This window comes from Nycticebus coucang, chromosome 1 (genome assembly GCF_027406575.1).
Source record: "Nycticebus coucang isolate mNycCou1 chromosome 1, mNycCou1.pri, whole genome shotgun sequence".
Classification (NCBI taxonomy): domain Eukaryota; kingdom Metazoa; phylum Chordata; class Mammalia; order Primates; family Lorisidae; genus Nycticebus; species Nycticebus coucang.
The window spans coordinates 28045568-28070673 of NC_069780.1; the positions used below are offsets into that span (position 1 = coordinate 28045568).

A 25106-nucleotide genomic window follows, 5' to 3' on the forward strand; every position below is an offset into this window, starting at 1 on the left:
CTGCTGAGGACTGGGCTGTGCGGTGGATGATTCGTGCGAGATTTTGGGCCCTGTGGCTCCCGAAAAATGCAAAACGTATTCCGGTTGGTGACACTCTGGCGCGGAGAGGTGCATCATACTTATTCATTAGTTTCCAGGGTCTTTTATCTTAAAACCTTTTCTTATAGATTAACAAATTTGAAGGTATAGGTTTCTGACCCCAAGTTCCCTAGTCTCTTGACTTTCTCACGTGTGCGTATTAGCTCTTTCCTTTTCTAGATTGAATCTAGAGCCACATGCGCACAAGCGTCTACTTTTATTTAACATGCAGACATTGGATTATGGATATCTTTATCAAGATTAAAATAAAAGTAGATTTCGCGCCTGTAATCCTAAACACTCAGTGAGGTTAAAGGGTGGATTGCTGCAGGCCAGGAATTTGAGACTAGCCTGAGCAAAAGTGAAACCCGGTCTTTAAAAATAGCCGGGTGTTGTGGTGGGCGTCCGTAGTCCTAGCTACTTGGGTGGCTGAGGCAGGAGGATAACTTGAATCCAAGAATTTAAAGTTATTGTGAGCTATGACGCCAGGGCGACTAAGTGAGACTCTTGTCTCAAAAAACAAAAGGTCTCATGTAAGAAATAATTGAAAAAATTAAAACCTTATTTAGAAATCACATCATCTCCCAGCTACCCCCCTTTTCATGACCAAATTTTTGGAAAATTTTCATCTGGTTTTTAATTACTGCCTCCATCTCTAAGGTAACCAGAGTTCTGATTCTGTCTCTTAAAATCATTCACTTATCTATATTCCTACCTTTATCCAAGCCATCATTATCTCTTCTTTGACAATAACCTCCAATCTTTCCTACATTCACTTTTGCCCTTGGCTTCACACAGCAAGTAATACAATAGTCTAAAAGCCCTAATCTAATCATGTAACTCCTTCATTAAAAATGAACATGTTTGTCTATTGCCATAATATAAATTTCAGTATCATCATCATAGTTTATACTACATATATAGTCTTAGGGGAACATAGCCCGTATCTTAATTCTCTCCCCCTACCCTCGATTAATCATGTGTTTGTTTTCACATCCCTAAAGTTTTTATCACTTTACTGAGTTAGCACACACTGTCTGAAATATTTCTATAGCATTCCCTTCACTCCTACTAAATTCATTTCTCAGAGCAAATCCTAGCCCTCCCAGAATAGTTTAGGACAGCCTTAAAAGGTATATGCCCTCAGTGTACCCTGCAATTTTCATTGTAATTAAATTAAATTATTACTTGACATTGGAGTACTTTTATAATTGAATTGTTTGCTTGACATTTATTTTCTTTGCTAGATGGAAACTTTATATGGGCTTTTGTTCAGTGACTAAATCCAAGCACTTGGTTCACTATCTGTGATATAGTAGGCATTGACACATTTATCCAATGGTTGAATGGATGAAAGAATGGGCATATAAAGAGTATAAAATGTGATAAAAACAAATCTTTTACAGTGAGAACAGACCTCTTTATTAATATATTGAGATAAACTACAGAGACTGAAAGACAAAAATGTATCATAAATTATTCAGCAGAACATTCATTAAAAATCAAAAGCATTCTCTTTGACAGAATTCTCACATAAAAAATTTATCTGTCTGATATAACATTAAATATTTTACAAATCAGACATTTCATTTTTAAACCTACTTTATAATCCTGAATGTACTATAGACAAGTAAACTCTTCTTTACCAGTTTCACTTCATTTAAGTTATACAAGGCTTCCATTAAAATTCCATCACATAAAACTACCTGCAGCTTTTCAAAATACTAAGTAAACTAAGTGGAAAATCATATGGAGCAATCCAAAAACCAAACTGAAAGAAAACAAAGTAGGTAAGAAGCATTTCTTAGTACAAATAATTTTAAAAATATCATTTATGTGTGCTTCTCCTCATTGGTATAGTTATACAATTCAAAAGCAATCTATTTTGAAACTAATGACTGAAATACTCGAATGACATGAAAAATCTCTATTATTTTAGTGGTGTACTTAAATGGCAAAGTAAGATATCAGACTGGAATGTACAGAACCAGGTGCCAAATTTTTAATAACGTATTTTTTTAAATAACATATTAAACTAAGGCATTTTAAGAAATACTTCTTACCCGGGTATATTTCCAGATTGCTAGCTATGGAAAGATAAAATTAATATATATTTGAAATATAGGCCTTTCAATAGGAATCTGCATTCAGTCATGAAAAAGATGAACAGAAAAAATTCACACCAATGAAATTCAGTGAACTGATTTTCAAAGTTAGAAATAAAAATACCCATTGTTAATGGAAGCCCTGCTCTGTGCAAACACAGTGTGGTATATATTAAACAATCACACATTGAGGTATTAGCTGGAAAAAAAATTATATGTATATACACCTATACATGGACACATCCACAGGATATTCACAAATCTATTGGCCCCAACACCAGCAGATAATCAAATTAAATGAAGAGGAATCACATATCAACAGGAAAGAGTTATACATAGGGAGTTTATAAAAAATGTGGTATATAATCCTTAATATAAGGAGTATGTTTTTAATATCTTGAGGAAAAATGTTCCCATTCATATGAAAGTATTTAATAGTAATGAAACAAAAAAGGAAGCCTGAATTCTAAGACTGTGCCTGCCAGATTATTACAGAAATGTGCAAGAATTCCTTGAAAAGCCTCATTCTATCTACTTTTACTTTATAATTGAAAATTAGAATTTAAAAACATTTTAGAAGTTACTGCCAGACTACTCTTTTTCCACTGGCTTACAGAGAAGTTTATGGATTGTTTACTAGGCAGTAGTCCAACATGGCCAACAGACAAAGTTTTCAGCTATTTAGTGAAGATTAAAACTCAGATCTACTGTTCCATTTCATTAGTTTTTCTGTTTAGGTAAGAAAAAAAATTATGAACTTCCTTTCAGTTTGCTTCATTCTGTTTGAAGATGGATGTGATACGGGTAGTACTGAACCCAAGCTTCGAATGGGAATGGGGAAGCTAAGGAAATGCACAAATTCTCTTCTTTTAACAACTTGGTCCTCTGACATAAAACTTGTTTAACTGGAAACATGGCTCATTTGGTCCTAACATCAAGAAATATTTCACTACCTTAACACAGGTGAGAGATTTTTTTTTTTAATGAAATATGTTGGAATACATTAAGTAACATTAGCATGTCACGTGTCTGTATTTTTTTTTAATTACAGATCAATAAAAGGGAAAGGGGAAATCAAAAGAGTAATTGTTTCAGTAACTATTTTACATACTAGTATAAATGAAGATTTAAAAGGAAGAAAATTAAGCATAAAAGTGCGATTAAAGTGACAGGCTGGCATTCCACATTCCTGCCCCTGTGAACACCTACCTGAGCTGACAGAAAAGCAGAGTAGTTGACTGCAATGGAATATATATGCCTTAAGGAAATTACTTTTCTTCACCAAATCTTTGTAAATCATAAATAAGCACGTCGTGATTATGAAACAAATACGTACTTAAGCATTCAAGTGTAATCTGTTCCCAACATACATACTATTTTCACTTCCTCGATTGATAATAATTGGACGTTTTTCATTGCTGAGAATTCATTTTTCTTATTTGATTAAAATAAATTCTGAAACTTAGAAATGACTAAATGACTAGCACCAATCTATTCAGGAACTAAGACATCAAAAGGAGAAAAGGTACTATTTCTTTTTCCCCAAACCCTCACAAGGACAATAATGTTTGTATACATATATGTGTGTATATATAAAGATAAAAATGTAAAGCAGTAATAAATATAACTCTGCCAAACTTATACCAGTTAGAGAAACTAGTACAACAAAACTCAAAATACCAGTTAGAGAAACTAGTAAAACAAAACTCAAAAGACTGAGGATTTATAGGTGTGATTAAGATGATGCAATGAAATTGCTACACTCATGTAGTTAAAAGTAAGATGGCAAAATATTGAGATTTTTATTAAAAAAGAGTAGCAAACATGAACACCTTATATCTCAGCATATCTAGTCTTCTTACTTGGTAAAGTTAACCCAAAATTCTTAGACATTTGTTAGGCCTTTACACCAGGATATAGGTGACATTAAGGACTCCATCTTTACTTAACATTTTTGTGGCTTACGTGGTCACACACTCAAACCAATTGCTTTCCACAGTTTGAAAATTTTATTTATTAATCATGACTTCCCTAACATTTTATGAAATGTAACGGAATTCAGCAATGCAAATGACATACAATACTGTCCAAAAGTCATGTATGACTTCATGATATACACTTTATATTACTTTACTTGGTAACTAACTTCACTTATCTCCTTAAATGTGGAATTAAGGAAAAAGAATGTAGGCAATAAAAAGGTAAGTTGGTATTATTATCAACCATAATAGTGTAAATTTCCCATTAAAACTGGAAAAATAAATAGTTGAAATTTTCATTTAAATTTTTATGAAGTTTCTGATACATGTGAACTTCCCAAATTTATTAGAATGCTATGCTGTTTTTTTTTAAAACTTACGCTGCGGGTTCAAGAAAATATTTAAAATTGGATTTTCTTTCAAGCACTGCTATTTTCTCTTAAAGGTCACATTTCCATTAGCAAGTTGGTTAAGGTGTCCAGTTTTCCTAATATAGTATGTTGCTTAGTTTTAACCTCCTAATTCAATCAATTTCTACTGATTTACCTGGAAAAGGGGTTCCAAGAGAGCATTTTTAAGAGATCATTTCAGCAGTTTTATTCAACAGATGGCATAAATTAACTAAATTCAGAGAAAACTCTTTAAACAGAAGGAAAAAGCCACTACCTAGCATTTTCTTGCTACCAAAAATCCACCAAAGATATGTTCATGTTCCATTAACTGAGTATGAAGTAAAATCATTAAAATATTACAGTTGTTAAAGACAAGAAATCAAAACTTTTACATCCAATACATAGGCACCAAAAAAAAATTTCTATCTTTTTCTAGTTTTATTATGGATTTAATTACAAGGAGCTTATTCCTATAGTATTAATAAAATTATTCAATGATGAATAGATTTTTAACTCAGAATTTTTTAAGGACAACTTACTTTAAATCACTATTCTACCTGCTGCTGTATTTCTGTTTACTGTTGCATGTGGCCAAACAGATCAAGTAAGTGTACTGTAATCTACTTAATATGTTTAAAAGTTGGCATAGGGTTAAAGGCACAAAGCTGTATTTTAATAATAATTCTTAGTACTTATAAAAAAAAATCCATTTACTTTTGGATCCTGCTTAAATGACCACTAACAAACTGCAATTTCCATGGGGAGAAAAATGGGTGGTCCTCTATAAAGAATAAATTTTAGCAGCCTTCAAAGATATATACATGAACTGGGGGCCTTTTAATTACTTAAGTTGCAAATGGCATAACTGCACTTTACTGTTGAAGATCCTTTTAATTTAGTACGTATAGCCATTTCCTCATATTTCTCTTAAAATCTACCAGTATAGCTTTTCATTTCTATGCATGTATATGTATAGCAATTCATAAAACTAAATAGTAAACTGATACTCTACACCAGTTCATTTATCTCAATATATATTTTGGAATATAACAGCAATAATAAAAATATCAATTCCCTCTAAACTGATAATGCTATAAGATTTTACATAAAGTTAAATACTTTTTTCTTTTTGAAAAAGTTTCATTGTTTAAACTCCACCTGTTTGACACCTCAACAAGAAAAATGTAATTGTGTCATGTAACATTTATTCCATCAATTTAAACTGAAGTGTCTCATGGAGCTAAACATTAAAGAATTTAAATAAAAGACAATAATCTTTATGTACACAAAATGATCATTCCATAAATATTTACATGACGAAAGAAAAATGGAGAATCACTAAAACTGGAAATTGCTACAGGTGTGACAGTCTTCTCTCCAGACATTTTTGGTTAGGAATCATATAAGCTTTGAAAATGAGAATAACTGCAGAAGCATAACTAAAATATTAATTTTAGTTTTCAATTCTTACTGTTTAAAGGAGCCAGTGGGTCATAAACAGTCCAAGATTTGGGAACCAACAGCTCAGTTTTTAATATCAAATCTTTTTCTTCATCTCTCATGATGATACTAAACTTACAGAAAAAACAAAAAAGGTATACATAAAAATTCCAGTTCATCCTCCTTTATAAAGACTGGTCAGCCGCTCTAATTCCTTACAGTTGTCCATGCTCAAGGCGTCCGCCTTCCTTCGGAGACGATCATCACGGTACACTTTTGCTGCATACTGCATATCTGTTTCTATTAACAAAAATAATTTGATAATTCAATAATAATTTATTTCACCTGATTGCTTAAACGCAATGCTTCATAGAAGCACTTCAATATATTTCCATTCACTTTCTTTAAAAAAAGAAGAAATCCAAGTACTACTACTTATACTCAATTTAGAAAAAGAAAAGAAAAGAAAAACCTTTAATTGAAAACTTTGACAAACACAGAAAAGAAGGATAGAATCCTGTCAATTCAAATCATAACCCTTTCCCTCCACTCCTGTTCCGCAAAGGTTTAAAAATCTTGGTCCCGGGCGGCGCCTGTAGCTCAGTGAGTAGGGCGCTGGCCCCATATGCCGAGGTGGCGGGTTCAAACCCAGCCCAGGCCAAACGGCAACAAAAAAATAGCCGGGCGTTGTGGCAGGCGCCTGTAGTCCCAGCTGCTCGGGAGGCTGAGGCAAGAGAATCGTGTAAGCCCAAGAGTTAGAGGTTGCTGTGAGCGGTGTGACACCACGGCACTCTACCCGAGGGCGGTACAGTGAGACTCTGTCTCTACATAAAAAAAAAAAAAAAAAAATCTTGGTCCCTTATTTAAAACAGCATATGTTATACAGTACAGCTAGTGGTTATTTTTGCTGGGGTCTTTTGTTAAGGTTTCAGATTAATTATTCCAAGACTTAAGTATAAAAATTTTAAATCTTGTTCTAAGTTTATTTGAATTGAAAAATATATATATATGTAGATAGATATATTACTGAAGGAAAACAGAATGTTTGGTATACAATCATAATATTGGTATTCAGCAAATAAATTACTTCTAAGGCTTCCTTCAGTATATGGATGGCACAGTTATTGTAAAGACACAGACCAAAATTCAGGAAAGTATCTCTTGTTTTTTCTTAATACTTCTAAAGGGCTGGAGCACTTAGAGATGATGTAACAAAATGAAAAAAGAAAGAAGTTGCTTTCTAGAAAACAGTGGCCAAAGTGGAAGACATCTGGTATATATATATCATTCAGGACCCCATTTGAAATATACTCATAGGTGAGAGTGTATTCTATTGTATTGTAAAGATCTCCAGAAATGATCTTTATTCAATCAATTGAACTAGGATTAACAACTTAATCAGTATTACTTTATTTACAAATAAATCCACTTGTAAAATCAATTTACAGATGACTCTTCCCAAAGGAAGTACTTAAGAGTTAGATAAACCAAATCTCACACTGCTAACCAGTGGCAGAGTCTAGGTAGGCATGGTGGCTCATTCCTGTAATCCCAGCACTTTGGGAGGCCAATGTGGTGGGATTGCTTGAGGCCAGGAGTTTGAGACCAATGGCAGTATATACATTTCAATCCATATTTCTACTATCTAGCCTATGATTCTTTCTACTACAAATTATTGCTTGTATTTTATAGAAAACTTTACCAATGTAGACATTAGAATATTAGAAGTGACTCTACAATAGAAAAACTCTGGCAAAAAAGTATCTACTGGCTAATAATATTTTTGATAATGTTAATTCACAAAACAAGATATTAAATCAAGATTGTTTCCATCAATGGAAACAGTTAACTGTTAGACTGAGCTCCTCCCACTTAAAACCTAACCTACAGATGTACTGAATTTATTAAGTTTTATTCTGAAAAATTTCAAACCTATAAAAATGTTAAAATAGTACAGTGAACACCCTAAAACTCTTTACCTTAATTTATCAATACTTCACATTTTGTCAAATTTGCTTTAGTGTGCGCTCACTCTCTAGCTCTTTCTATCTCTCTACAATAAAGGCTGTTGTTAACTGTTACGGTTACTTTGCAGAACCATTTGAGAATAAGCTGCAGAAATCATGACCTTTCATTTCTAATTACTTCAGAATGCTTCCCCTCAGAACAAGGGCATTCTCTTACACAACTGGGATATAACTTAACAATGATTTAACACCATTATCTAATGTATCGTTCATAATCAATTTCACCAGTTGTTCCAATGATGTCTTCTATAGGTGTTACCCCCACCCCCCAAATCTAGGATCCAATCCAGGATCATTCATTGCTTTTAGTTGTAATGACTCTTTAGTCTTATGTCTTTTGTTTCACTGATATTTTTGAAAGGTGTTTCCTAGATGAATGACTTATTAAAAACAGACTTAGTTAAACCTTCTGATAGCAACATTAAAAGACATATAAATGTGTGCAGTACAGCTGCAGACAACTTGGTATAGTGGACAGAACATGGGATGAAAACATCCACGAGACCTACTAATACTGACATTGCTGGATTGATAAAAGATTGAACTAGATTATGCCAAGCAAAAAATCTGGTTCCTAATAGGATGCAATAGTAAATAATCACAATAAATAAAAATATTGAACACTATGCTAAGTGTTCAACATATTATCTGTTATGGTCCATATTTTAATAATAATTAGATCACTGAAATTTAGAGAGGTTAAGTAACTTAGCATAGGACATGTATTGTAAAGTCAGAATCTTGTAAGGCAGTTCCAGAGCCTATCTGTACTTCAACCTTAATATTATACTATGGTCCATAATGCATCTTTTCCTTCTTATTTATAACTCCTAATTAAGTTAATAGAATATAAGTGTACATAATCAATGAATCACCCACTTTTGGCTGAGAACCAGAATTTGTATTTGAAAGGAGATACATCAATGTAGTAGTCATTCATTTTAATAAAATGTGTTCCATATATTCATTCATATGTATTCATTATTAATCCAATTATTTATATAGCCATCAAATATTTATTTGCCTATAATGTGCCAAGATTATTTATACAAGGTGCTAGAGATTAAAAAAATGAAATAAAATAAAAATTTGGTATTTACTGCTCTTTGAAACTTTGGCTAATACAGATTTTTTCAACCTGTGCACTATTGGCATTTTGGGCTGGACATCTCTTTGCAGTGAGGCCCTGTCCTGTGCACTGTAGGATGCTTCACAGCATGCCTGGCCTCAACCCATTAGATGCTGGCAATGATCCCTCCCTATTCTATCCCCACCCCATGATGATACATAAAAATGCCTCCAGACATTACCAATGTCTTGGGGAAGCAGGGGTAGCAACTCACTCCAGTCGAGTTGTCTAATGTAATCTTTTCCACACCGAGAACAGACTAATTTCACACACAAAGAGAGTCACGGAGATCACATCTCTAACTACCATTTATAGATGAGGAAATCAAGGCCAGAGAGGTTAATAGGTATATAAAAGTTACATTTTATCAAATTTTCCCTACTAAATAAGAGATGATGATAATTGGTATTATTTTCTGAGCATTTTCTATTTATGAAGCACTTTATTGCCTGATTTAATTTTTGTAAGTCCATAAAGTTGGTTATTATTGAGAGGACTTTGGAGCACAGGGCTTAGATTCTGGAGACAAACTGTATGATCTGCATCACAAACTACTTTATGACCTGGGGCAAGTTAGTCATCTCTCTTTGTCTCAGTTTCTTCGTGAGTAAAATGGGTATATAATGTCATACGGTTCTTGTGGAGATTAAGTGAGTTTATATCTCTATACATGCCTACATATATGCACAGAGGTATACATATATTAACACACATATATAAAGTGTTTGGGACAGTGACTGAAGTAATAAGCCTTACATAAATGATACCTATTATCTCCTCCTCTTACTCACCATGACTGAATTTATTTTTTTATTGTTTTAAGACACAGTCTTGGTCTGTGGCCCCATGTAGAGTGCAGTGGCATCATCATAGCTCACTGCAACCTGGAACTCCTGGGTTCAAGCAGTCCTCCTGGTTCAGCCATCCAAGTAGCTGCAAGGTACATGCCATGATGCCCAGCTAATTTTTCTATTTTTAGTAGAGACAGGGTCTCACTCTTGCTCAGGCTGGTCTCCAACTCTGGAGCTCAAGCAATCCTCCCGCCTCAGCCTCCGATAGAGCTAGGATTACAGGTATGAGCCAACACACTTGGCCCATCATCACCCATTTTACATGTGAAGAAATAAACTCTTAGAGACTATGGTATTTGGACAGAATAACTCCGCTGAAAATTTTAGAACTGGGATTCAACTTTAGTCTAATTCCAAAGTGAATGTTCCTAACAGTACACTACATGGTCTACATTATTACTATGTATTTATAACAATAATCATAAAAACAAGGGCCACAACAATACTCAGTTCAGATGAATCATCTATAGCAGATCGTCTGGTCAATCTTTCTATTTTTTTTTGTTTTTGTTTTTTCTTTTGCGAGACTTTGTCGCCCTTTATAGAGTGCCATGGCATCATAGCTCATAGCAACCTCAAATGCTTGGGCACAAGTGATCCTTTGCCTCAGCCTCCCCAGTAGCTGAGACTATAGGTGCCCACCACAATCCCCAGCTCTTTATAGAGACAGCTCTTGCTTAAGCTAGTCTTGAATTCCTGAGCTCAGGTGATCCACCCAACTCAGCCCCTCAGAGTGCTAGGATTGCACTAGTACAGGCATGAGCCACTGTGCCCAGCCTGGTAAATCTTTTCATAAATATGACTGTTTACTAAGAAAACTGAAGCTGGAAAAGGTTAAGAGAATTAAGTGTTCCCAAGTAAATAAAGAAAAATGAATTGTCAATAAAACTCATCCTACATTAAGTACTAAATGTTAAAGCTAAAGTAGTGAAGAGTTTCAAACTTAATTCTGAAACAGGATGTATCTTAAAACTGATGGCATAGTTGATTTGCCAGGATTTTTTTCTTAGTGGTAGATAAAATAATGATGTTATGTTATAATGACCATCTTAAATGTAATAAAATTTGGTATTATTCACTTATTTAACTAAATATTTATTGATAACAATATACAGGTGCCATTAATTCCTTACTATAAGCCAGCTACTATATAAGGCCACATGTATATTTAAAACAGTGTCTCATTTATGTACAGAGCTCCAATTATGTACCAGAGAACTCCAGAACATTCCTTGGGTGGAAAAATCTAGAATAATCAATTCCAAAGACTGTGAATAAGTTTTTAAATGTTGAACATTTGATAAACTTACTTTGTTGTCTTTCTTTCCAGCAGTTATTTCGAATATTAGTCACGTAATCTTCTTCTACACTCTTTTCTACCTTCTGTAGTAACATTCCTTTATATTCATTTTTAAAGTCCTTGTTGACATAATAAACAACACCCAAATTTTCTGTCTGCATTTTAATGGTTTGCCCTGATCCACTGTAGAAGAGATGCACAATCATTATTTTTTAAACTAAAATCAGACATTCTAACATGCTAATATAAACCAAGCTAACAAAAACAATTAAAAATCATTAAAAAGTTACTATTGGTAAGTAGGCTGAGCATCATCCTCATCCAAATATCTGAAATCCAAAATGCTTCAAAATCTGAAACTTTCTGAATGTAGACATGCTGCCATAAGTAGAAAATTCCATAGCTGATCTCACATGATGCATCAGTCAAAATGCAGTCAAGTGTAATCCAAACACGGCATGGTAGGTAAAGACTGAAAGCCTGCCTTAGTTTGCTGTTGCCGTTTAATAGCTGACACAGGAATTCTGTTGATGCTACTATGCTGTTTAGATATCCTGGATACACTGTTTTTTCATTGTAATAATGGTATGTCATATTTTCTACTTTTAAGTACTTACATGTAAATAGTGCAAGAAAAATGATTGCTTATTCGTGTAACTTTAAAGTCAGGAATGACAGTGATGCCACACAACCACAGATTTTCCAAATGGGTGGCTAAGATAGTGACATCTTTGCTTTTTGACGGTTTGATGTATACAAATTCGTTTCAAGCACAAAATTACTGAAGATAGTGTATAAAATTACCTTCAGACTGTATAAGACATATATGAAACATACATATGTTTTATGTTTTAGATTTGGGTATCATCATCAAGGTATTTCATACTGTATATATAAATATTGTGAAAAAATCTGAAATCCAAAATACTTCGCAATCAGGCATTTTGGATAAACAATATACAAACTGTATTTATTTATATTATCTTAAATTGCCTAAAACCATGATTTCATGTCATAAAAAAGTAATCATACTTCTAATATATTATGTTCTTATAAAGTTCTGTCAATTTTTGCTAATATTTTTGCTAATAACTCTTATTTGAAAGAAGTAATTCTTATTTTTAGATCAATCCGTTTTTAATACTGTAAAATCACTGCCAGTATTATTTTACTAAGTTTCCTTCATATTCCTTGTATTATACCAAAGTTGCCTAGAATGGATGCCCTGTGACTTTCCTTTACCTTTTGAAGTCTTATATAAAGTATATGGTAGAAAGATGCTTCATTTAAAAAAGTAATATTTGCTTCCATTTAATCAATTTTATAAACAGAAAAGTAATCTTTCCCTTAATAACACAAATCTATGTAAGATCAATCACTGCTTCTTTAAGTATTTTTGTCTTTTAAATTATTTTTTGTCTTTAATACCAACATATTACCAATCACATTAAATTGCTATCAAGTTCAAATACAGCACTTTTGTTCTTAGACACAGTGAACAGAAATGTAAACTAGCAGTGTAATATAATATTACATAAATGTATCACATAAAGTAATTATTTTAAAATTAGAAACTTTAAAATCTGATACAGTTATAGTAATAGATTTGGCACTTAAAAATAGAAAAGAGCACAAGCAAGCCCTTTAAAGAGAGAAAACTAGATCAGAAACAGCAGTAATTCATTTTTGTAAAAATTCACTTAGCTACTTACGATCTGGGATATAAGGAATAAGGAGGATTAGAGACCATCAATTGGCTTAATAATGACACGAGGATCAATACAATAATGGGCATCAGCTGGATAAACACAGAAAAACCTCCCTATAAAAAATCATCAAAGAATAACAGATTGTAATATAACTGTAGTTGTCCATAATCCAACAGTTGTCATACATTTTTAGAGGCAGAAAGGATATTTGAGATCATCTAGTTCAGTGCTTTCAAATCAGCCTAATCATCCCAATCTCCCACAGTGATTCTTAAAAATATAACTTGCCAGGTACATCACGAGGAGATTCTGATTTCAAAAATACTGACACAACTTGGTCTTGTTTTACAGATAAAGAAATCCTCATCTCTCACTCTCTTCACACACACATAGAGACTCTACCAATATGTTGCAGGTTGCAAAACTGTTTTTACCTTGGATTTGAGGTGGAAGATGGGAGCTGATGAATGGCAGAGCTGGGGCCCAGGCCTTTTAATTTATAGTCTAGTGCTCTTTCCATTTACCTTTCCACTTCATGTAATTTAACTGCTATAGGCAATTAGGTATAACTGCATTAGAACAAGGAAAGTTACCTCCACTTTAAGTTTTTAGTATTAATTCTAAATTCTTTAGGACCAAGAATATCAAATTACCTTCAAAACAGTGCAGGTGTACTTCACTGGAATCACAGTGTAACAAATCTGAAGGGGTTGGTTATACTGCCCAACCATGTCCCACCCTGACCTCCACTCCTATTCTGACAATATCCCTGAAGGATTTTCTAGGCTATATTGAACACCCTTCTAAAAGAAAATTCATTATTTCTTAAAACAACTTGTCCTATTTTTAGACAACTTTAATTGCTTTTCCTGAGCTGAAATTTGCCACTTTGTGATTTGTAATGATATAAACATACATCTCCTCTTTCTTCCTCTCTTTCATGGCCACTATGTTGATGTTGATGTTGATGGCTGTAACCAGCCCGTCCATTTGAAAATGAATGTACACTACCTACAAAATTAAAAGAAAGGTTAAATTAGGGCGAGCAATTATGATCAGAAAAATTATATTTGCCTTTACTTTCTTCTTTACTTTGTTAAAAATTACTAAAGTAATGCATGTTTATTTTGAGAAGTATATGCTTATCGCCCTCCTCACTTGTGAGTAAATGGTGGACAGAAACAAAAATGATTCATCCCAGACTCTGCCTCTTTTGCAATAAGGCAGAAGTTCCTTCTTTATGAAAACTCATATGAATTTCTCTACATACATGGAGGACTTTTGTTGTGACTGGCTGTTTTTAGAAACCTTGCTTCCTTGTTCTGAAACTTTGTTTTCTGCATTTATCAATGAATCACAAATATCTCTAGAAATCAAAACATAGCACTCATTTTTAAAAAAAAAATAGCTATGCAATTCTGTGGTATAGGTGGACCACAATTTATTCAAACATTCTCTTGCTGATGGACATTTAAGTTATTTCCAAACAAGGTGACCCATCAGAAATGGTTACCACTGACAAAGTAAACTATGTTATAACAGCAAAATAACTGCAAATTAACTATCAGAAGAAAATTCACTATTCCCTGAAAGATTTCTGATTGTTCCTTGTGAATCAAATGTTTGACTGATGTTCATCCAAAATTACTAGTTTTAATTATTTTTCTAATATGTTAAAACACAGATTATATTTTCAGTCATTAATTTGTATTTATATATCCTCTTCAAAGATTTACAAAATGTCCTATCAATAACCACTACCTCCTTCAGTAATATTGAAAGAGGGGTACAAGTTCATCTTATATTGCTATATTCATAAAAATTTTCCTAATTTGGGGCGGCGCCTGTGGCTCAGTGAGTAGGGTGCCGGCCCCATATGCTGAGGGTGGTGGGTTCAAACCCAGCCCCCGCCAAACTGCAACAACAACAAAATAGCCGGGCGTTGTGGTGGGCGCCTGTAGTTCCAGCTGCTCGGGAGGCTGAGGCAAGAGAATCACATAAGCCCAAGAGCTGGAGGTTGCTGTGAGCTGTGTGATGCCACGGCACTCTACCGAGGGCAGTAAAGTGAGACTCTGTCTCTACAAAAAAAAAAAAAAAAAAAAAAATTTTCCTAATTTGGAGTGGGATGTTTGATTCAGCACCTGAAGTAAATGCTATCAATAGAATGGAGCTACAACAGTAAGTCCCCACTTAATGTCACTGATAGGTTCTTGGAAACTGCAACTTTAAATGAAACAATGTACTATTTGCTGTAGGAACTTAACTCTTATTTTATATCAATTAGCCTATGGTAAAATGGGTTTGTTATAAAGCATGTTAGTTTTATTAAAGTTGCAGTTTCCAAGGACCTATTAATGATGTTAAATAAGAACTTACTATAAATATAAGTAGAGTTCAGTATTACTTATGTTGATACTATAAAACCTGTTCATTTACTAGTGTGACTACAGTATTTCACTTTGATAGTCTAGTTCAAGTAATTATTTCTATCTTATTGTAATTTAAAAAACCCCAAACACGGGCGGCGCCTGTGGCTCAGTGAGTAGGGCGCTGGCCCCATATGCCGAGGGTGGCGGGTTCAAACCCAGCCCGGCCAAACTGCAACAACAACAACAAAAAACCCCCCACTTTGTGTATAGCCTATGAATCAGACCTTTTACTATTTAAATGGAAATATGGATGAAGACCTACCTCCACATACATCCAAATTAGCAATCTATGTTATTAATAAATATTTACAAAGATCTCCAGAGAACCAGTGTCTAATCATCATCCAAGATATAGGATACCTTCCACTATTGTAATTGCACTTTGTAAGACATTGCCACTAAATTTCCTGCTTACTTTTCTTTAGCTCATTTTTTTAAATTAAGATATGTTCTAGGAAAAAAGTAGGCTACAGTAAAAGTAATAACCCTAATGTTTTTCTTCTACTTTCATGGAAAACCATCATAGGATCGTTACACCATAAAAAAGGGAGAGAAGAAGGTAGATAAATCTCTAAATAGTGTAACTGGTGGTAAGGCTCTCTAGTTTCTTAAAATGTAATATACATAATTCGCATTAAAGTACCTGAAGGAAATCCACCACCAAAAAATATATTAAACAAGTCTTCTGGAGTTATATCAGCTTCACAACCTCTATGGAAATTAAATCTCCCATTGTTTTGGTGATTACAAGCTTGTTCTTCATTGCCTGTGAGGTCATATTGTTTTCGTTTTTCTGGATTGCTTAAAACAGCATAAGCGTTTCCAATCTCTGAATGGAATGAGTAAAAGTTGTTAAAGTTTTTATGTTATAGAAGATTAACCCATATAAAAAGTCACATAAAAAAAACTTACTTAAAACTAATAAAGTAAAATTGTAAAAAAGTAACAATTTCTTTCAAAAATATTATACATTGCTTATAATTATACAAATTATTATGTCTCAAGATAACTTTTTATACAAGACAGGCAAGTCCCCTTACTGCCTTAGACAAAAAGGAATGTTTATCTTTCCTTTCTTAATAATTGTGTGTGCTCCATTCCCTAAAATCCTGCTTCTTCCTTTTTGAGTACCATAATCTAGTCACTCATCAAGGTTGTTCAAACCAATCATAATAGCAGTAGCTACCATTTATTGAGTACTCCAGGCTCTGCATCCAACACCTTACTTATTATTTGTAATTACCCTCACTTACAGATGAAGACCCTCAGGCTCAAAAAGGTTAAGTAACTTGTTCAAGGTCAAATTTTTCTTAGCACAATGGGTATACTCTGACTTCTCCCATACACCAAAGTAACTTGTTCAAGGTCAAATTTTTCTTAGCACAATGGGTATACTCTGACTTCTCCCATACACCAGTTTTTGTGCACTAGTACTCAGTGTGAACTGCTTTTTCATTCTGTTCCTGAATAATTTATTCCCTTTAAAACAGTAAACTCCATTAAAGTAGGGACTAAGCCTTGTACTGCGGTATCCTCATGGTCCAAAACTAAACTCTGAATTAGTTTTTAAGTAAATAATCTAAAGTTTTCCTATCTCATTTTGTTACTTTTCATTAGCAATTTACAAAAGCTGTAGTGCTTTGAATCTAAAATCAGAAACTACCCTATTCTCATTCTGACACTTCTAATAATCACTTCATAAATTCATCTTATTTCTTTTCTTTCTTTTTTGTTTTTGAGACAGAGTCTCACTGTGTCACTCTTGGTAGTGTCATGTCGTCATAGCCGACAGCAACCTCATACTCTCAGGCTCCCCAGTAGCTGGGAATACAGGCACCCACCACGATGCCCCTCCCAGAGTACTGGGATTACAGGGGTGTGCCACCATGCCTGGCCCTAATCTTGTTTCTTAATCTAGATTATAAACCTCTTGCAATATAGGATATTTTAAAAATAATTTTGGATCCTGTATGGTAGCTACCATAACAAGCAAACAGATGCATCTTAGCTGGTTGTTTTGGAATGATTACACACTAACTACACTGAAATACTTATATACAGACATTCTGGAAAAAAATTTTAAATTGTTTATTTAGCTACTTATTTAATTGACAAGTAAAAATTATATACAATTGTAAGGGTGTGTTTCTTTTTTTTGGAGACAGTCTCACTTTGTCACCCCAAGTAGAATGCCATGGCATTATAGCTCACAGCAACCTCAAACTCTTGGGCTCAAGTGATTCTCTTGCCTCAGCCTCCTGAGTAGCTGGGACTACAGGTGCCCGCCACTATGCCCAGCTATTTTTAGAGATGGGGTCTCACTCTTGCTCAGGCTGGTCTCAAACCTGTGAGCTCCAGCAATCCACAGGTCTCAGCCTCCCAGAGTGCTGGGATTACAGGCAGTGAGGGTGTGTTTCTATTTAAAGACACCTTCCTCCTTCAGTGGATCCAGTAACCTTTTCCAAACGCACATCCCATCTCAACATCCCCCTACCTCCTCTCAACATCCTCATATCTTTTGAACATAGGGTGGAGATCCCCTGGCTGGACTGCTCAGGAAGCAGCAGGGGTGCCTTGGTCTGAACCTCCTCTGGAAATTTTCTTCTAATAGAACTTCTTAAAAGTGGTATTAAAAAGAGCTTTCAGGTGTTCTATTAACACTCCTGTATGAAAAATTTGTTGAATGGTCCATCTGTCTGAGGGGCTGCTTTCAAACCTTCTTCAGATTCTCAAAGAAATCTGTGACTCAGAAATATACCATTATTTATAATGCTATTTCAGTGAGGAAGCATAGTCAAAAATCCAAACAATATACTTACAAACAACACCAAGGTATTAAATCATACCTAAAGAAAAGGCATATCTATCCATCTCTGCTAAAATGTTTCAGTTTTAGGACTGAACATCTACTATTCAGTCAAAAGGCAACTTCATATAATTTCATAATGCTATTACTTTTAAAACTATTAACATATAGGCAACCCACTTTTATTTTATTTATTTTTTTTTTAGGCCACATACATCATATAATTTATGGGTTTTCAAACCCACTTTTATTTTTAAGGCCATTCCTTTTAAACACTTTTCCAAACATTAAGATCATTTAGAAGATATTTGTGAAATACGATCAAAATCTATAATTTATTTTTTTTATTGTTGGGGAATCACTGAGGGTGCTTGCATTTGCTGGGTGAAGTCCTCTATTAATGGTGCCCCACCCCCAAGAGGTGTGTCACTCACGGTGACCCCCCTCCTTCCTTTCCATTCTCCCCTCCCACTACCATGTACTAGCATCAGTTGTCCTCATATCAGAGTTGAGTACACTGGATTCTTGCTTCTCCATTCTTGTGATGCTTTACTAAGAAGAATGTATTTCAAGTCCATCCAAATTAATACAAAAGATGTAAAGTCACCATCCTTTTAGTGGCTGTATAGTATTCTATGGTATACATATACCACAGTTTGTTAATCCATTCCTGGATTGGTGGGCATTGAGGTTGTTTCCACAATTTGGCAATTGTAAATTGAGCTGTGATGAACAGTCTAGTGCAGATGTCCTTATGGTAAAATGATTTTTTTTCTTCTGGGTAGACGCCCGGTAATGGGATTGCAGGATCAAGTGGGAGGTCTAGTTTGAGTTCTTTGAGAGTTCTCCATACTTCCTTTCAAAAGGGTTGTATTAGTTTGCAGTCCCACCAACAGTGTAAAAGTGTTCCCTTCTCTCCATAACCACAACAGCATCTGCAGCTTTGAGTCTTTGTGATGTGGGCCATTCTCACTGGGGTTAGGTGATATCGCAGGGTAGTTTTAATTTGCATTTCTCTGATAATTAGGGACGATATGAGCATTTTTTCACATGCTTGTTAGCCATCTGTCTTCTTTAGAGAAGCTTCTTTTCACCTTACTTGCCCATTTATATAAGTGATTGTTGGCTTTTTGTTGTTGTTGTTGCTTAATTTGAGTTCTCTGTAGATTCTAGTTATCAAGCTTTTGTCAGATTCACAATATGCAAATATCTTTTCGCATTCTAATAATTATCTATTTGCTTTTGTTGTTGTCTCCTTAGCTGTACAGAAGCTTTTCAGTTTAATTACGTCCCATTTGTTTATTTTTGTTGTTGTTTCAATTGCCATGGAAGTCTTCATAAAATCTTTCCCCAGGCTGATATCTTCAAGTGTCTTCCCCACACTTTCTTTGAGGATTTTTATTGATTCATACCTTAGATTTAGATCTTTTATCCATCTTGAATCAATTTTAGTGAGTGGACAAAAGTGCAGGTCCACTTTCAGTCTTTCACATACGTTTACCAGTTCTCCCAGCACTATTTATTGAATAAAATAATAAATTTTCTATTCATTTCTATTATATTCATTCTATTCTGAACTTTTTATTCATTTGTATTATACCCATAATCAAGGTTTTTTTTTGGCAGTTCCTTACAATTTAAGAAATTATATCCAAAATTTATTTTGTATTCAAAAGCCTTGCAAAATAATATTTCTATTTCACTGTCACTTACTTCACCAAAAGATATCATCCACTTCATTTATTTTTCTTTAACCTTTTTATTTTTGAGATAACTACAGATTCACATGCAGTTGTAAGAAATAATACAGAGAGCCTCTGTATTATTACCTAATTTCCCACAATGGTAATTTGTGCAAAATTATAGTACATTATCATGAACAAGATATTGATATTCAAGAGTCAAGCCAGGGCAGCACCTGTGGCTCAAGGAGTAGAGCGCCGGCCCCATTAACAGAGGTGGCGGGTTCGAACCCAGCCCCGGCCAAAAAAAAAAAAAAAAAAGTCAAGCCATAGAACATTTCTATCACCACCCTCATGTTGCCCTTTTATAACCACATCCACTTTCTCCCAATCCCCACCTTAACCTCTGGCAACCATGAATTTATTCTCCATTTCTATAAAAAATGTCATATCAGTGAAACAATACAGTATATAAATGGGTCTATATTATTTGTTATGTAAATGGAATAAAACCATTAGGAATTGAATAATTTTTTAGAGATTTATCCAGGTTGTTACATATATGCCAATAGTTCATGCCTTTTTATTACCAAGTAGTATTCCATGGCAAGAATGTACTACTGTTTGTTTAATCATTTACCTCCTGAGCAAGATCTACGTTGTTTCCAGTTTTTGGCTATTTGCATTCATGTACATATTTATGCATAAAGATTAAATTTCATTTCTCCGGAATAAATGCCCAGGATAAATGCACTGCTTGGTTGTATGGCAACTAGCTGTATACTTGCTAGTCTCTTGAGAAACTGCCAAATTCTTGTACAGAATTGCTGTGTTATTATACATCCCATCCCATCAAAAATGTATGAGTGATCCATTCTCTGCATCCATGTCAACATTTGGTGCTGTAACTATTTTTCATCTTAGCCTTTCTGATGCGTGTGTAGTGATATTTCATTTTGGTTTACTTTTCATTTCTCTAATAGCTAATAAATAATATTGAAAAAAAAATTTTTTTAAATTGAGACAGGGTCTCTCACACTGTTGCCTGGGTCAGAGTGGAGAGATGTCATTGCAGCTCACTACAACCTCACACCCTCGGGCTTAGCAATCCTCCTGCCTCAGCCTCCTGAGTGGCTGGGACTACCGGTGTGTACACTATCATGCCAGTTAATTTTTCTATTTTTTATTCATAGCGACAAGGTCTCGCTATGTTGCTCAGGCTTGTCTCAAACGCCTGGCTTCATGTACTCCTCCTACCTCAGCCTTCTAAAGTGCTGATATTACAGACATGAGCCACAGCACCCAGCCTTAAAATTCTTTTTATATGCTTCTTTGCCATGTATATATCATCTTTGGTGGAATGTCTCTTCATCTCTCTTGCTCGTTTTCTTCTGAGATTGTTTATTGGGAATTCTTTATATATTCTAGATACTAGTCTTTTGTCAGATATGTGCTTGGCAAATATTTAAATATTTTCTCCCTTTCTGTTGCTTTTCGTCCTCTCAATGAGGCAGAGCAAACTTTTAAATTCTGATCTCTAACTTAACAACTTTTCCTTTTATGAACTGTGCTTTTGGTGTTATTGTGCTTGGGCCCCTTGAGAATTTAAATTTAATTCTGGCATTTTTTCAATGACTGAAATAATGTAAAATCTGACTAGATTCTTATTTGTTGCCTATGTTGGCTGCTCACTTCCTGCACAGCACCCTTGTTCTCACATTGTTATTATTAATAACTCCTAATATACCGTTTCTTTGTCAAGCAGGAGGAGACAACTCCAAGGTCATGAGGAAAACATACGAGTTTGTTTTGCAGAAGGAATCTGTTAATGCCCAAAAGTGTGGTTAGTCTAAGTATTATCTAGGACCTTCTGCATCACTAAGCACTGGAGTCACAGAGCTTGGCCTTAACTGTGCATCAGGTACACAAACACAAATTTGTGGACTGACAACACCACGTCTTAAGAAATCATTCCCTAGCTCTAGATATTAAAGATGTGCTCCCATCATTTTTTGCTAAGTGGAAAAGTGTTATGGTTTATATTTATATTCATGATCCATTTTGAGTTCATTTTTTTGTATAAAGCTTGATACTTTTCATCAAGATTAATTTTTTGGCCCATTTGATGCCCAGTTACTCAGAAATCACTGTTGGAAGGCTAAGTTTCCTCCATGGAATTACTTTCGCATCTTTGTCAAAAATCAGTTGTGTATATTTGCATGGGTCTATTTCCAGGTTCCCTGTACTGTTCTTTTGATCTATGTGTCTATCCCTTTGCCAATAACACAAAGTTCAGGTTTTTATAGCTATTATACTAAGTCTTGAAATCAGGAACACCGACTATAACCACTCTATTCTTTTAATCAATTGTGTTAGCTATTCACAGGTTGTTTTGCCTCTCAATAAAATTCTTCTTTAGCCTATAAATATGGTAGATTACACTGTGAAAAAACTGGCAACCTTGAAAGAATCATCATGGGTTAGGGTGTATAATTCTTTTTATATACCGCAAAAATCTGATAATTTGTTAATGATATTTGGGTTTATTCCATGAAGAATATTGGTCTATAGTTTTGGGGGGGGGGTTGTTTGTTTTGGTAGTGTTTTTGATTGATTTTGGTTGCAAGGTAAAATTTATTCGTAAAATGAATCAGAAAAAATGTTTCCTCCTCCTTTTCTGAAAGAGATTATGAAGAACTAGTTTTAATTCTTCCTTAAAAGTTTATTAGAATTCTCTATTAAGAGTATCTGAGCTTGGGGTTTTCTTTTGTAGGGGTTTCATAATTACAAATTTAATTTAGGAAACAATTCTTAGTCTGTTTTGTGTTGGTACAAAAGAACTCCTGATATTGGGTAATTTATAAAGGAAAAAAGTTTATTTAGCTTATGGTTTTATAGGCTGAGAAGTTCAAGAGCATGGCCTTGGCTTCTACCTTATGCTGTGTCACAACATCACAACAAAGAGGAGAAAACCTAAGAGGTGTCCTGGCTTAATGACAACTCACTTTCTCAGGACAAATCCATTCCCATGGGAGAACTAATTCAGTCTCCAGTGAGAAAGAACTCACTCACCATGCTATTCATGAGGGTCCCAGAACCCAAACACATCCCATTAGGCTCCATCCCCAACACTACACCACACTGGGATCAAATTTCAACATGAGTTTTGGTTTAAACAAACCAACCATACCCAAACCACTGCAAATTCACATTATCTATTTCAGACTGAGTGGTGATCTTCTATGTTTTTTGAAGAATGGATCTATCTCATCTAACTTGTAAATTTATGTGTGGAACTATCCATACTATTCTTAATATCCTTTTGATGTGTGCAGTGTTTGTAGTAATATTCTTACTTCTGATACCATTTCTGACAACAGTCATTTATTTCTTTCTTTTCAGCCTTTCAATTGTATTGTTCTTTTCAAAGAACCAGCTTGTTTCATTGATTTTCACTATTTTTACTGTTTTCAATTTTATTGATTCATTTATTAACACTGAAATCACCTAGCAAATCACAAACATGCAAACAAATCTTACTTCCTTTCTTTTGCTTGCAAAACAAACAAAGAAGAGGTTTACCTCTTCTTTTTCTATTCTTGGGGAAAATAAAAAGCAAGTGGTTTTATTTTCTGCAAAAAATATTTCAGTAATTACAGAGCAATCAATCTATACTTTAGCTTTTACATAAAAAAGTACTGCCTTTGCCTAGAGATAAACAACTTAGTAGTCAAAAAAAAAAAAAGTTAACATTAACTGGTTAAAAAAAAAATAAGACGGGCGGCACCTGTGGCTCAGTGAGTAGGGCACCGGCTCCATATGCAGAGGGTGGTGGGTTCAAACCCAGTCCCGGCCAAACTGCAACAAAAAAATAGCCGGGCATTGTGGCGGGCGCCTGTAGTCCCAGCTGCTTGGGAGGCTGAGGCAAGAGAATCGCGTAAGCCCAGGAGTTAGAGGTTGCTGTGAGCTGTGTGACGTCATGGCACTCTACCCGAGGGCGGTACAGTGAGACTCTGTCTCAAAAAAAAAGACAATTCAAAAGGTAATAAAAAGATACCAGGTGCTAAATGAAGAAAACTTGTCATTGCTGTGTGATGACATTAGCTGTAATATTTTCTAATTACCTACCATTGCTCACCAAGCATCAGGTTGGGTTTTCTATATAGTTTCCACTCAATGAAAAATGGACTCATCAACCAACTCCATACTTTATCCTCTTTGGGACTAATAAACTGGCATTCTGATTTACAGATAAACTCCTGTGTATTGAATAATGTGACCCTCTCCTCTTCAGATGAATCACCTCTCAACATGCTGGGTAAGTATTAAATTTTTAACTTTGCAAAGCAGAGCATTAAACTCAATTTACCACAACAAAGTCCAACCACTTCTGTAAAACCCCACTGAGCTGGCTTCCTTGGATGACTTTAATGCTGCTCATCTCTTCAAAATGTAACACAGGCTATAAAAACTTAGGTACATACGCTTGGTGTTATTCTAAGACCAATAATGCTAACATAACTGTAATACAGAAGAGGAAAAGTGAAATATTTTATCATTCTTAACATTTATAAAGAATTAACACTGAAATCACCTAGCAAATCACAAACATGTAAACAACTCACTGTCAAAATATTTTTAAAACAAAAATTTTTAAATGCTTTTAACTCATAATGTGGAACTTTTAATTGTTCAGGGAATGTGTGTTAATAAATTAGGTATTTAAAGATTTCAGTTACTTTTTTTTGAGACAGAGTCTCATTCTGTGACACGGGTTAGAGTGCTGTGATGTCATAGCTCACAGCAACCTCAAACTTTTGGGTAAAGCAATCCTCTTGCCTCAGCCTCCCAAGCATCTGGGACTACAGTTACCTGCCATAATACCTGGCTAGCTTTTCTAGTTTTAGTAGAGACAGAGTCTCACTCTTGATCAAGCTAGTCTTGAACTCCAGAGCTCATGCAATCCACGTGCTTCAGCCTCCCAAACTGCTAGGATTAGAGGCATAAAGCCACCATGCCTGGCCTCAGTTACTTTCTTTAGCAACTCTGTGATTACACATATGAAAAGCATGTTGAATTTATGAATACTTAAAATTCATTGTAGAAACTAGGCTCCAGCAATAAAGCAAATTAAACAAGTATTTATTCTATTTGAAAATTTCATCAGAATTTTCCATCT

General features: G+C 34.5%; 1 protein-coding gene across 2 annotated transcripts in view; it reads right to left on the reverse strand.

Moving 5' to 3' along the window:
- Positions 1 to 2401: 2401 nt before the first annotated feature.
- The window catches only part of DNAJB14 (DnaJ heat shock protein family (Hsp40) member B14), a 44713-nt gene continuing 22008 nt past the window's right edge, over positions 2402 to 25106 (reverse strand). For both annotated transcript variants that reach the window (XM_053556109.1, XM_053556193.1), the window contains 5 exons: positions 16083 to 16268; positions 13927 to 14021; positions 13014 to 13123; positions 11312 to 11484; positions 2402 to 6294 (listed from right to left, as the gene is read on the reverse strand). In XM_053556109.1, coding sequence (XP_053412084.1) covers positions 6170 to 6294; positions 11312 to 11484; positions 13014 to 13123; positions 13927 to 14021; positions 16083 to 16268 — 689 coding nt within the window. In that variant the 3' untranslated portion in view covers positions 2402 to 6169. The remainder of the gene's footprint in view (positions 6295 to 11311; positions 11485 to 13013; positions 13124 to 13926; positions 14022 to 16082; positions 16269 to 25106) is intronic.